Source organism: Pituophis catenifer, unplaced genomic scaffold, assembly GCF_029215685.1.
Source record: "Pituophis catenifer annectens isolate HBS135680 unplaced genomic scaffold, rPitCat1.0.hap2 SCAF_1, whole genome shotgun sequence".
Lineage (NCBI taxonomy): Eukaryota > Metazoa > Chordata > Lepidosauria > Squamata > Colubridae > Pituophis > Pituophis catenifer.
In genome coordinates, this window is record NW_027256881.1 from 218,182,176 (window position 1) to 218,197,627 (window position 15,452).

The following is a 15,452-nucleotide window of genomic DNA, read 5'->3' on the forward strand; positions in this document are numbered from 1 at the left end:
CATCTACGGCGCTACATGGCGATCCTTCGCGGGGTGGTGTGACTCAAAAGGGCTGGATCCGAAACTGGCTTCTACGGAACAGGTACTCGTTTTTCTTCAACGAGGGTTGGACGCGGGGCTCTCCCCCAACACCTTACGCAGGCAAGTAGCCGCTTTATCCTCTATTCTCTGTTTGGGTTCCCGTCACTCCCTGGCCCATAGCCCTCTAATAAAGCTGTTCCTTAGAGGTGCTTCCAACTCCCGTCCTCCGCCCGTACGTCGTTACCCCACCTGGGATCTCCCAAAGGTGCTAGATGCCCTCACACGGCCACCCTTTGAACCTCTTCGTACCGTAGGCCTGCGGTTCCTGTCCTATAAGGTGTCCTTCTTGGTTGCCATTACTTCCGCTAGGCGGATTTCGGAACTAGCAGCCCTCTCCACGAGAGCTGACCTTTGCACCTTTCACTCCGACAGGGTGGTCCTTCGTTTAGACCCCACGTTTCTCCCTAAGGTTAATTCCCTGTTCCATCGATCCCAGGAACTCGTTCTCCCGGATTTTTGCCCGCACCCGTCCCACCCACGGGAACGGGTTTGGCATTCTCTGGACGTTCGACGGGCCCTACGCATTTATATTCACCGAACGTCCTCTTTCCGTAGGTCGGAGGCCCTTTTTGTCTCCTTTCAGCCTTCCACCTTGGGTCTAAAGGTTTCCTCTCACACAGTGGGTCGTTGGCTTCGCGCCACTATTGCCTCTTCCTATGAGGCACTGTCTCTTCCTACTCCTCGCCGCATCACTGCTCATTCCACACGCAGTGCGGCTACCTCGGCAGCGTGGGCCACCCAGGCCCCTCTCCTCGAGATATGCCGGGCCGCAACGTGGGCGTCCCCCACGCCCTTCATCCGCCATTACCGAATAGATAGTTTTGCGTCGGCGGAGGCAGCTTTTGGTCGCCGGGTTCTTCAACAGGTCTGTGCGGACCAGGCCTCCACGTCCCGGGCGGGTCCCTCCCATTAGGTCACGGGCTTTGGCACGTCCCTCTCCTGACCGCTGTCACAATCGCTTCCCTAGAAAGGGCGTTGTCTTACCTGAACGCCCGTTCTGGGGACCGATGTGACAGCGGTCAGCCCCGCCCCCTTTTTTCTTCCGCCGGTCCGTCTCGGCTAGGAGCACTCCTGTTGTTTGTTTGTTTGTCTTTCAGATGGCTAGTGCGTCGTCAGGACATCTCTTCACATTCCTCGTCCGAAAGTTGGAGGGAGCAGCAGGAGGAGGAGCTTAACTTCCTGACTCGATCTTTGCCAGATCAGGGTAGTTAACCCTCTCCTGACCGCTGTCACATCGGTCCCCAGAACGGGCGTTCAGGTAAGACAACGCCCTTTTTATAATTAGACTTGATTATACCAAATCCCCATCTTTTTTACAACATCTCCCATTGACTTAATGAATATGTTAAATAGAATGGAGAACTAGTAGAACTATGAAGTCATAGGGGTTGCTGACATGGTACAGAAAAGAAGTCCTGTTGTACTGCTTTTTTAAATTGCCTGTCCAAAGTGGAATTGTATTATTGTCAAATAATGCCTGCTAGTCCTATAATAGTCAGTTTACTCAAAATGATTCCATGATACTGAAAGGCACTAAAAAAACCTGTTTAGTGCTGTCCATCAGTGCGATTCAATTCATCAGATAAATGCCTATGTGGACCTATAATAGTTTTATTATATCAACCCACATTTTAGCTTTTTCTTTTTTAATAAAACACAATATTTATTGAAAGATCTAATGTTCTTCATAATTTTTGTACCGAACTCAATGTATGTTTCCTTGACTATTGTTATAATGCCATTTTTCTTTCAGCTGGTGCAATTTTTATCTTTTGTTTTTCAATTTTATTTTTTCAGTATTGAATAATAATTATTTTGACCATCACCTTTGCATAAAAACACTACATTTCCAAGAAAAGCATATGCATCTTTGACATTCACTAAGAGCTTAAAATCATGTTACTGGTTTTATACAATATATTTACTCCAAAATAGGGACAATAATAGGAGAAGCCCAAGTCCTATGAGTTAATCTTCTAATTCCTGAATTAAATTTGCAACAGTGCAGCAATTACAGCTGTCTTGTATTAAACATTCTCTTAAGAACTCAAAATGTATGAAATAAAAAAAATGTATCTTGTATTAAACTCCTTTTAAAATTATAAAAAGCTTCCTATATCCTCCATCATTGGAGGTTTTTAAGAAGAGATTGGAAACTATTTGTCCAATGGTATATAGGGTAGGATAAGAAGAACTTCCTACTCTGTTATTCTGTAAATCTATATTTTAAAGCAAGCTTTGAATGATTTCCAAGCAGAGAGACATTTAAATTCATTATTTCAAAGATAATGCTTATTAAGTTTGTATGCCATTGAATAATTTTGAATGCCAATAGCTTACAAAATAAAATGCAATAAATTGCCCATGGTAAATTTTTTTACAGTAAAATAAAATTATTAAACACTTAAGAGGGGGAGAAGCATCACCTACAACATCCTAAACACCAAAGTCCCCAGCTAGCTTAAAAAGTAGAAAAACAACAATGATAAATAATAATAAAAATCTATATATATAAAAACGAAAATCATTATTTCATGCATTAATCATGAAATCTCCAGAACCGTAAAGTCTACAAACTTGAAATTTGCCAGGTATGTTCCTCTTGGCTTCTAGGTGCTCACTAAGAAAGGATTTTTTGAAATGACCATCAGAGCATTAGTATTTCCTATATTATAACACACTCTGATGCTAATTAGTTAGACCCATGATGGCGAACCTATGGCATGTGTGCCATAGGTGGCCCACAGAGCCATATCTGTGGGCACTTGAGCGTTGCCCTAGCTCAGCTCTAGCACGCATGCTGGAGGCCTCTGGAGGCATCCGTGGGGGTGGGGAAGGCCATTTTCACCCTCCCCAGGCTCCTAGAAAGCCTCTGGAGCCTGGGGAGAGCAAAAAACGGGACTTCCACTCCCACCAGAAGTTAGGAAACAGGCTGTTTCCCTTCTTCCAGAAGGCCTCCAGGGGGAGGGGAGGCGTTTTTGCCTTCCCCAGGCTCCTAGAAAGCCTCTGGAACCTGGGGTGGGTGAAAAACAGGCCTACCAGGCCCATCGTGCCATCATGTGCCAAAAGCGGGGGGAGCATGGGGGGGGTCATGCACGCATGCACGGGGCGCATTGAATTATGGGTGTGGGCACATGTGCATACGACCCCCCCGCGCTCCCCCCGCTTTTGGCACACGATGGCAAAAAGGTTAGTCATCATTAAGTTAGACGTTCTACTCCTCCACCCAACTTGAAAATAACTCTGGAGAGAATGGGATAGCATAGGACAGGCTTCTGTGGAGCAAGCCTCACCTAGAGAAGGGGCTAGAAAGCCTGAGGGAGAGAAGGGGAGAGGAGAGGATCTATAGGGCCAGCCTGAGGGAGAGAAGGGGAGAGGAGAGGACAGGAGAGGGTCTATGGGGCCAGCCTGAGGGAGAGAGGAGAGGACAGGAGAGGTTTCTGTGGGGCCAGCCTGAGGGAGAGAAGGGGAGAGGAGAGGATCTATGGAGCCAGCCTGAGGGAGAGGAGAGGCTTTTGCGGGGCCAGCCTGAGGGAGAGAAAGTGAGAGGAAAGGACAGGACAGAAGAGGCTGTGGGGCCAGCCTGAGGGAGAGAAGGGGAGAGGAGAGGATCTATGGAGACAGCCTGAGGGGGAGAAGGGGAGAGGAGAGGACAGGAGAGGCTTCTGTGGGGCCAGCCTGAGGAAGAGAAGGGGAGAGGAGAGACCGATCGTAACTACTCAATAATTTTCAAACTCTGTCAATTTATCAAGCCCCATCACATAGTTTTGTAGGGAGGCATGGGTATCCAGCTAATATAAAATAAAAGCATAGTAATGGTGATGAATCAACCTATTTCAAGAGTGCTGTGGAAGAATTACTGACTATTTTTCAGCTAAGATGATCAAGCCTTTCATGGGAAAAAAACCCCAACCTGGTTTTATTTTCCATATGTATCTTGCAGTACCAACTGTATTACAGAAACTGTTTCCTGAACAAATAAGGATCCTAATATTTGCCAGGATTTCAGTGGAGTGAAATAATGCTTTCAGGTTAAGTCTTTAAGGAAGCTGAATTTAGAAATGGTTTGTTCCAGCCAGTGGTCATTGTTAAATAAATGCTTAATTATAAGCCTGAAAATGTGAAAAATTTAATCCACTTCTAATCCAGAATTTTAATTTATACACTGAAAATCTCAAAAGATGCCCTTGCCAAGAAAAAGTAATTTAATGATAAGATATACCATTACTTCAAATAATATGAAGGAATGAAAATAGGTCAACGTATTAAAATATAAACCAACCTTTGAATTAAATAAATCTCTGAATGTGGTCCTTTTTCCTTTTAAATTAAGTGTTCTTTCAGAATATTACAGACCCTTGTAATATCCAGTTGCTGTTCTTTTAGTTTAAAAAGTTAAATTGCCCTTCTTATCCTTTTACTGTTGAGATGCCCTGTGATTGCAATTCCCAGAATTTGTAGCTCAATACCTCCAACTGAGAAATTAGGGAGCTCTAATTTTATGATCCCAAATAAACCAGGCTTTAAAGTATAATATTTTTTAAAAAATATTTTTTTAGCATGGAACATACAGTGTTGATTCAGAATAGCAAAAGCCCTCTCTAAATGGTTTTACAGAGTCAGCATATTGCCCCCAACATTCTGGGTTTTTATTTTACCGACCTCGGAAGGATGGAAGGCTGAGTCAACCTTGAGCCTAGTGAGATTTGAACTGCCAAATTGCAGGCAGCCGGCAATCAGCAGAAGTAGCCTGCAGTATTGCATTCTAACCACTGCGCCACTGCAGCTCTAAGGATGAAAATTCATGCATCTTTCTTCACACATTTTTCCTAACACATGCAATTCTGTACATCCTTTTCATACAGTTAAGATGCTGGGCTTGTCGGCTGGAAAGTTGGCAACCGAGGTTTGAGACCCGAGTGCCACATGATGGGGTGAGCTCCCATCCTTGCCCCAGCTCCTGACAACCTAGCAATTCAAAAGCATGCAAATGTGAGTAGATAAATAGGTACCACTTCAGTGGGAAGGTAACAGACCTTTATGATATCATGCTGCCCACATGACCACAGAAGCACTGGCTCAATGGCCTTAAAACGGAGATGAACACTACTCCCTATAGTCAGCAATGATAAACTGAATAAAATTTGCAGGGACTCCTCTTTTTTTCATACTATACAGTTGTTTTCAAGTAGCAAAATACTCTAGTTGCAAGTTATAAAATTTGCTTTATACAGTAAAATCCAGCCATTATGAACTTGTGTATGGTGTCAAGAAGCTTATCTGAATGGTTGCCTCATGATGTCATGGTATGTACTTTTGTCTTTGGCATCATTGCAATTAGGAATGCAAAAACATTGGAACACATCTAATGCAATATGCTTTTTTACATTATCATCATTAATGTAGATATTTATAAATTGCTTTTATTAGTGAACTGAATTACAACATTTGAAATGAAACAAATATCAAGCTATAACTGCATTCTTTTAGTGCATTTCTTCAATAAGTGCAAATTAGGAAGTTCCAATTAATATGTGAATAAAATTGACTACTTCCTCCATCCCTAATCATTTGACTGGATGAATTTCCTCTCTTGTGCTAGTGCTACGCTGGATTAGAAGCCTTCGGAGGGTTCATTATATCCATTAACCTTAGCACAATAATTGCCAGGTTTACAAAGCAGGCTGACGGACTCCATTTCATTCTAACGTTTGAAAATGATTAAAATATAGTGTATAATATGTGCTTAATTGCATAAGATTTCTAGATTCACTGTCTAAAAATTTTGGAAGAGCAGAAAGCTTTTCCTGAAATTCTGCAGACTCTTTGCTAATCAGTGGCTGTATTTCACATTGTACTTAGCCATGGCTTGTTAACCATCATTTATAGAATAAATCGAAATCAGCTGGATTTGCACAGCTTGCTTAGCCAGTGTTTATAGAATGCAATGACTGAGATCATACAATGCTGGCAAATTACATTTTATTTTAGTATTCTGTTGAACATAGCCAATGTCCCATAATTGAGCTAGATGAATCTGTGATCAGGCTTAGAACACAGCAGCTTTCTGGGTTCCTACCCTGCTTTTTCTTTAACAGTATTTTTGTTGCAAAGTCTATTCAGGGTTGTATTTCTCATTTGACTCTAATCAAGAAGAACTGAGCTATAAACAGTAATTGTAACCTTGTGCAGCTCACTTTCTCAGCAAAGAAAAGGCAGATCTCTTTGCTTAAGTAAATATCAATTACTTGCATTATATTAGTTTCTTACTTTGTAGTAGATAAGTAGTGTTAAACAGAATTCATGCTGGTTGTTATTTTTTCTTCTGGCAATTAAATACACTATGTTGATACGTTTGAAAAAGTTGGTAATTCTGTATAATAGCCTTTTTGAGACTATTGTTTATGACATGATTAAAATATATCCACATCTATAGCTTCCTCCCTCCCTCCCTCCCTTTTTAGAATAAAGAAATTAGTGCTATTCTTTCTAAAATCAATGCATATGAATCAACAATACTTAAAACTGACAGAATCAAAAGAAAAGAGTTATATTGCATCTTAAAAGTATTAATATTGGCTCTAGTTTGTTTCTCCAGGAGCTGTGGCCTTAAAAAGGACGGGACAGTTTAATCCCGTTTTGTAAACTAGAGGGAGTACTAATGGCTCATAGTTTGGCATTTGTTCTCATTATTTTCAGGTTAGAAGAAGTGATAAGAAAGGCCAGCTTGAAACTAGTTTGTGGAAAAGTATGAAAATTACACTTTGTGCCATTTAATCATACAAAAGAATATGTCTAAATCTCCAAGATGGGAAACACTACATTTTAGGCTGCTGAATGAAATTGCTTATGATCTTACACAAACATCAATGTGTTGGCATTGAAATACCAACTAACGGAAGAGGGCAAAGCTTATCGCTTATCTACCAAAAGAGGAAAAGGAGGATCTAGGAAGTTACAAAACAGACTCATATCTTTATCTGGAAGGATTCCAGAATAGGTCATAAAGAAATCAGTCTGTAAAATTGCATAATGATTACTAGAAACCAGGATTGATTTGTCAAAAACACATCTTGCCAGGTCTAGACATTTTGGTGCCTTAGACAAAGTCATATTCTGGCACCTTCTGCGGTTTGTCTCATTTTCTGATTTTTCTTAGGAATTTCAAAATGATACATTTCTTTTTTTCTTTTCAGTTTTTGAGCTTATGATTTTCAGCCATTGACATTTTTTTTTCTTTTCCGCACTATTGCTGTCACAGGGCAACAATTCTGTGAATTTATTTTGAATGGGCACACCAGTGCACTTTTCTGGGTACAAGTAGTTGTCGACTTACAAACATTCATTTAGTGACCATGCAAAGTTACAGCAACACTGAAAAAAGAGACAATTTTTCACACTTATGACCATTGCAGGATCCCCATGATCACATGGTCAAAATTTGGCTGCTTGGCAACTGGCATGTATTTATGACGGTTGTGGTGTCTTTGGGGTAGTGTCATGTGATAATCTTTTATGACCTCTGACAAGCAAAGTCAATGGAGAAGCCAGATTCATTTAATGGGGGCTATTGCCTCTCCATCTGAGGGCTGATGGATGGCCCAGGCTCCATCTCTGTCTCTATTTTTGACAGCTCTATTCCCTCTTCCCCCTTGGAGCTCTCCGATTGCCTTGATGCTGGCCTTGACTCCCACTCTGTCTCCTCATCTGATTCGGCAGCTGGAGGAGCCAGTGGCCGACAGGCCACAACAATAGGTTGTAGGAAAGCTGTAAATAAAGCATTTGACAAAACCCTATTAAATTCTGATTAGTAAATATGGATGGGAGAGCACTATAGTCGATTGGATCATGGCCAAAGGCCTTCAGAAACATTGATGGTTTACTAGCACAGTGGAGGAAGGTATCAAGTATCTGCCACAAAATTCAATCTAAGCAGGGGTGAGCAAATGTGGCCCCTTTACAACCTGTGGATTTCAACTCCCAGAATTCCTGAGCCATAATTGCCCACCCCTGATCTAGGACTGTGTTTTGTGCACAAAGTTATGTTTTACAAGATCGGCAGCTATATAATTATTTAAAAAATGAATAAATTGATGGATTGATGAATGAATGAGTGAGTGAGTGAGTGAGTGAGAGTGAATGAATGAATGAATGAATGAATGAACGAACATACAAATAAACCAACGAAATTACTACATTAGAAAAAGGCACTGGATTGTGTAATGCATTGTACGTGTAAAAAAGGAATATCATTCAAGGTGGTTTAATAGATTGGAGAGATAAACAAATTTCATAGAAAAAGTGTACTTAGGAAACAAAATCAAATGTACAATTATAGAATGGGGAATATATGGCTTGGAGGAATTATTTGTCATCTCTGAACAGCAGTTGCTTGTGAGTTGAATGTGACATGGCAATTTGAGATGGCTGGAAAAAGGACAAATGCAATTTCAGGTTGCACCAATAAAAAGATAGTGGAATCATGTGAAGCAATTCCATTTTATTCTCTTTTGGTCAGTCCACCTGGAATATTATCTGTCCAACCTGGACAATGTGGCGAGTCAGGCAAACTAGGTTTAACCGATATTTCGATAGTAAATGCTATGAAAAGAAATGAAAATAATCTGAAAAGTTCAGTGTTGAGAAGAATGAAAGGGAATATGATCATACTTTTCAATTACCTGAAAAGATGTCACATAGTTCTGTTTTTATATTGTTCTAAAACAGAGAGCGTGGAATAATTAATTTATTAAAAAATTGTTTTTGGTTCAATGTTAGGAAAAAATTACTTAACAGTAAGAACATTTTGACAGTGGAACAAATTACCCTGAGTTATATTGCTTCCTCCTTTATTGGCTATGTTCACAGATAGGCTGGACAGCTATCTCCTTACAGATGCTTTAATTTGAATTCAGGAGCTGGCTTGATGTTGTAAATAGCACTTCACCATTCAAAGGTTCTATAAAAGCCAGTATATAAACTTTTAAAAAATATATAGAAAATCCTCTGTTGTTAAAGATAATATTTTTGCACATGAAGGTCAGACACACCACATCCATTCATTGGATTCACAGATTTTTCCATCATCGCCTCTTGCTGTTGTTTTTAAATGCATAATTGTTTCACCATTTTCCTTTTTCTTAATTTTTAAAACTTGGTTATTGGAATGACCTTAATCTATTAGTGATTCATATCTCATAGTGTTCGGAAGGGATAGTACAGATAGTCCTCAACTTATAACCACCATTGGGAACAGAATTCGCTTTGCTAAGCAAGAATTTCCATTGCTAAATTGTTAAGTGCATCACACCTGATTTTGTTAAGTGATTTTGTTTTGTGGTTAAGTGAGCCACATCTGATTTTTATGAACTTTTTTTGCCATGGTTGTTAAGCAAATCATTGCAGTTGTGAAGTGATTCATGCAGTTATGAAGCAAATTTGGCTTGCCTCATTGACCTTGTATGTTGCAAGCTGATTAGAAAGGTCACAAATAGTGATTACATGACCCCAGGATGCTGCAAAACTGTTGTAAACACAGGTCGGTTGCCAAGCAACTGAATTTTGATCACAGAACCGTGGGGATCCTGTGTTTGTTTTAAGTGTGAGGATCAGTTGTAAGCAGTGGTGGGATTCAATTTTTTCCACTACAAAGGCAACATATATAGGGCTGGGATGGGTGGGGCATGCGGGGGGTGGCATGGGCAGGGCCAACCAGAGGTGGTATTTACCGGTTCAGCAAACCAATTCAAATTGCTGCTACCAGTTCGCTCGATCCTGTCGAATACCATCTCTGGTTGTAAGGCACTTTTTTTCAGTGCCATTGTAACTTTGAACAGTTACTAAATACTATCTGTACAGGTAGTCTTTGACTTACGAAAGTTTGTTTAGTGACTGTTTGGCACTGAAAAAAGTGATTTATGACCATTTTTCATACTTATGACTATTGCAGCATCCCCATGGTCACATGATTTACATTCGAATGCTTGACAACTGATTCATATTTATGATGGCTGCAGTGTCCCGGGGTCTTATGACCATCTTTTGTGACTTTCTTACAAGCAAAGTCAGATTCGCTTAACCATCTGGGACACTAATTTAACAACTGCAGTGATTCACTTAACAAATATGGCAAGAAAAGTCGTAAAAAGGGGCAAAGCTCATGTAACAAATTTCTCACTTAGCAACATAAATTCTGGGCTCAGTTGTGGTCATAACTCATGGACTATCTATATTTCTTTTGTTGTATTTAGATTTGTTTCGAGAGTTCAATTTCTTTTCCAAAAATCATAAAAAGTTCTGTGTGTTCAGAGCTTCAGTGCTTAGTATTCTGTTTCAAAAGGGTGTTTTGTGCAGTCCCACACAAGGTCTGGTGCCTTTCTAACAGGTAGTTTGGTAAGCTATGAATATAGCCTACTTGTTAGAATAACTGATAAAATAGCAGCAGCCTCAGTGAACATATATAGCTATTTATGCATGTGCAAGACTTCATACTAGATGTAGCTGACAGGAAAATGTTGAGAGACAAATGTATCACTTGCTTTTGGGTGTAAGTATAATCACACTGTGAACGGCATTGCATGATTTTTTTTTTGTAAAGTAGGAGACTTTTTATGTGAATATATTCTGCAGTATATTCAAAGAAAAAGAAATTGGGTATAAAGTAATTAATTGATAGATGTGTGTCTACAGGGCTAGCTAAAGCCTATTGTGGAAGGCCAGATGTCCCTCTCCTGTATTTTTTTCTATGTTTATCAAGAAATTAAACTATCAAATTATACAGAAACATTTTTAAAGAAATTGGTTCTTAAAGTATAGATTTTATATATCAGTATACTGTGATTACTCCAAGTAACATTAAACTGGCACATGTTAACACCTTTGCTCCACAAGCTTCATTGGTTGCCAGTCTGCTTCCAGGTCCAATTCAAGGTGCTGTTTTTGACCTTTAAAGCGGGGGTGCTTTTCAGCAGGTTCTGACAGGTTCTGGAGAACCAGTAGTGGAAATTTTGAGTAGTTTGGAGAACTGGCAAGTACCACCTCTGGCTGGCCCCAGAGTGGGGTGGGAATGGAGATTTTGCAATATCCTTCCCCCAGGAGTGGGGAGGGAATGGGGATTTTGCAGTACCCTTCCCCTGGAGTGGGGTGGGAATGGAGATTTTGCAGTATCCTTTCCCTGCCACGCTCACCAAGCCACGCCCACCGAACCGATAGTAAAAAAATTTGAATTCCACCACCGCTTTAAAGGCCTTCATGGTAGGGGACTGCAGTATCTGAAGGACTGTCTCCATCTGTCCAACAGAGGTATGTGTGAATGGGTTTCATCTGACGGGACGCAGGAGACAAGCCTTTTCTGTCATGGCACCCACCCTATCTCATTGTTCCTGTGGAACAGGCCGTATCCTTGACGTTTTTCCAGGAGTTCCTTAAAACATGGTTGTGTGAGCAGACCAGGGAATCTCAAGGCAATAGTGATTTGATGAAATGGCTGCCTTGTTTTTAATAACAGTTTTCTCTACCATGTTGTTAATAATATTGTTTATGCCTTTTAATTGTAGCTGTTTTAACATTTTTATTTTATAATTGATTTTATTGTAAGCTGCTTAGTCACTTTACTGTGAGATGGGCGACTATATAAATTTGATGAATGAATGAATGAATGAATGAATGAATGAATGAATGAATGAATGAATGAGTTTTACTTCATGATAAAACGTGGCATTCTTTGACAGGATGGAGCGTCAGCAAGTCAGTTCGACTTATGTACCTTCTCTCACGCATCTCATGCATTTTTGCTTTTCATGGCTCCAGATCTTAAAGAACTTCTTGCAGGTTTCCTAATTATTGTGGTACATTAAATTTACATATTACATATTATTACATAATATATAATAAAATATATTTTATTATATATTTTAAATGATGAGATTTTTAATTAAAATAGTGCTTAACTGTCTGTTATCGCACAGAATGACATGTATTTATAAAAAGGAAAGCATTGTTTCAGAAATCTATGCAAAAATAATTATTACATATGAGAGAACAAACAAGTTCTTTTTTAAAAAACTTAGTTATAAGCAGATTCATTTAACAAGGCTAAGTCAATACTCAAGATGAAAAGCATACATTTTATTTATAAACAATTTCTAAAAAACATTCATTTTTTTCCTAGCTAGAAATTTTTAAAAGTTGGAATTGGGCATAGAAAGAAATATCTTTAGTATGTTTATATTGATAAGTTTCAGTGCTGTATGTCTTAGAAATAAGCAGTTAGCAAGCAAAAGGAATAAATGTATTGATTAGAGATTTTCTCAAAATACTTCAAAAACCTTTGAATAATTTTTTTCCCCTTTAAAATGAAATCTGCTACCAAATAGTTTATACAATAAAGTAAAATAAAGTCACTAAAAAATATAAAAATTCTCCTGGCAAATGAAAAAAAGCTGTTTCCACAATATTTATTATTACATTTATTACATGTAATGGTAAGGCTAACAGAAGATTATCTCATAAAATAATTCTGAAATTAAAATAATAATAATTGGAAAAGATCCATTGAAAAAATCTTAAGATTATAAGAAGGACTTTATATTGCTTTATAAAAAGAAGTAGAATGAAATCTTACTAGGATTCCTAAAACAAAAAAAGACTTGCAGCCATTGTAGACCTAAAGAAAATGTGCAATAAATATGTAAGAAGCAAATTTATTAACTTGGGTTCCAGCCTATGATGAGAATGAGGCTAACTAAAGACTAACTTTCCACACATAGTGATGATCAATCAAAAGGTACCCTGTTGATCCTCATAAATCTCCCTACAGAAGGCTTTTTTCTTCCTGCTCTACAGGCTTTCTGCCTGCTGCTCCTCCTGTCAGATTGATTCTGAAAAGATCCTTGATGTCATCGTCTTTGCACTTGTACTTAAGCCAGCTTTTCTCAGAGGGACTAGTTGGCAGGGAACATGCTGATTAGGGAGTCATTAGGACATGTGTTGTCTGAATCCATTTCTAAAAAATGGAGATTCCTATTAGCGGTGCTGAGAGCAGAATATTCAGAGCTCAAGAAAAGATGCTTCAAGAGGGGCTTCCCTGGTTTGGAAGAAACAGAATCTGCGCTTTGATTCTGAGCTGTTGAATTTCAGGGCAAAGTATGATTTGAAAGAACTTGACAAATGTCTATCTTAAAGGTGGAGGGTTTTAATCTTGCCTTACAGATAGGAATTATATAGGCTGATGTGTGGAATATAACATTAATCACCCATCAGAGTAACAAATATTGGACATTTTCATGCTTATTTTTTCTTTTATTTTAAGGTGCCAAAAGGGTATCAAGGACTATGCTGCTTTGCATGGTTCTGTTTACACAGATAGCTGAGGAAGTCCAAGAATACTAGCGTAGTTCATCTGAGCAATTGCTGTATTACTGTATACGTATATGGTCAAGGATAATGCATGATATAAGTGCCAGAGAACATACACTTAATGAAGGATAATGTTAATGTACTCTCCTGCTGTCAGTCTTGTGAGATAGTCCAGCCAAGAAGCACAACCAGAAGTGTTAACTCTGTCTTTATTGTAAGGTTACATTAACAAAATCTTGCAAATTTGAAAGTACATCTCTCCCCCTCTCTCATCTTTACTCTCCAAGAAACTAGGGATCAGGGGTGAAATCCAGCAGGTTCTAACAGGTTCTGAATAACCGGTAGCGGAAATTTTGAGCAGTTTGGAGAACCGGCAGCGGAAATTTTGAATAGTTCAGAGAACCAGCACATACCACATCTGGCTGGCCCCAGAGTGGGGTGGGAATGGAGATTTTGTAATATCCTACCCCCAGGAGTGGGGAGGGAATGGAGATTTTGCAGTATCCTTCCCCTGGAGTGGGGTGGGAATGGAAATTTTGTAGTATCCTTCCCCTGGAGTGGGGTGGGAATGGAGATTTTGCAGTATCCTTCCCCTGCCATGCCCACCAAGCCACGCCCACCAAGCCTCACCACGCCCACCAAGCCATGCCCACAGAACTGGTAGTAAAAAAATTTGTGTAGACTGTGAATGTTCTCTTCTCCCAAGGCATTCCCACATATCAGTCCACCTGTTGCTTACCATATCCATAAAATTTGTGAGTGCTTCTCATATAAAAAGTATTTGTCATACGCTGTGATTCATGATTTATTAATGATTTCTTGAAAGAGTCATTTAATCAAATTATGGAATTTGCTAGGAATCACTGCTTAATTTAGTTTAATTTAATTTATATTTTCAATTGTGAGAAATCAATTTTATTAGAACTGTTTTCTTTTTAACAAGCTAAAGCTCACTTTGAATCTTGCGACACAAGTTAAAAGAAGAAATGTGTGGTCTCACTGTAGAATGCAATCTATATAAAGAAAAACCTGTTTCTTTAAACTCTAGACACAATCCAAATTGGTTGTGTCATTTTGCATAAGTAGTGCTGGGACCTGGCCTGCTTAACTTGTAGTGGGAAAGGACTACACTGATGAATTAAAAGTCCTCACAGGCTACAAAGAAATATCTAACATGCTATGAGCTATTTTGAGGCTAGAAGAGGGAAGTAGCACTGAAGTTGGCAATAGTAATAAGTCTTGGAGATGCTTGCTGTTGCATTTTTTGGGGGAGTGGCAACAGTAAATTTATTACTTTTTTTAAAAAAAGGTCAGCAAGTTGTATAATGCTGCGTGTGTTGTGGAGGCCTGGCTTAACTATCATTCAGTCCCTTAAACAAAGAATTCTGGTAATATTAGAATTATCGAAAATATGGCGAGGAAACAAATTGTGCTGAGGTATATGACTGACAAATCATAAATTCCACAGTGATATATAAATATTATCCTTAATTATGAGTGCAAAACGAGCAGCTATTTATCCTTCCCTTCTTTCCATAGGGAAAAGTTGTCTGTGGCTCGGCTACAGCAAGAAGTTGCCCGCAGTAAGAGTGACGGAACAATGGTAAGTTTTGGCAATCCTCCAATTTGTATTTCCAGTTGTATTGCAATTAAACCTTCAAGCATGCGGGCTTTGATTGAGAGTAGAACCAAAACACAAATGCATCATTTTACACCAAATGCAGTCAAAAGTTTATTAAGGTATCTCTTTCTGTTTGTTTTTTTTTGTGGGCAAGGTAAGAATCCTGGAAAAATGTTATCAGTAAAAATACTGATTTTCCTTCTGATGACCAAGTGAAAAATCATAGTAATTAAGTACATAAATAGGCAATTAGAGATTGGAATTAGGTACACTTGATTAGTAATTAATCACCTATTACTGGCAATTGACAAAGAAAGCCATGAAAATGCTTGAAAGATTGATTATGCTAATCCTTAGTCTTAAATCCATTCAGATTTTTTGTTGTTGTGAGATT

At 39.0% G+C, this 15,452-nt stretch overlaps 1 protein-coding gene across 1 annotated transcript in view; it reads left to right on the forward strand.

Moving 5' to 3' along the window:
• The window catches only part of NCKAP5 (NCK associated protein 5), a 674,947-nt gene that overhangs the window by 286,535 nt on the left and 372,960 nt on the right, over window positions 1-15,452 (forward strand). Inside the window, exon 4 of the mRNA XM_070957028.1 lies at window positions 14,977-15,040. Coding sequence (XP_070813129.1) covers window positions 14,977-15,040 — 64 coding nt within the window. The remainder of the gene's footprint in view (window positions 1-14,976; window positions 15,041-15,452) is intronic.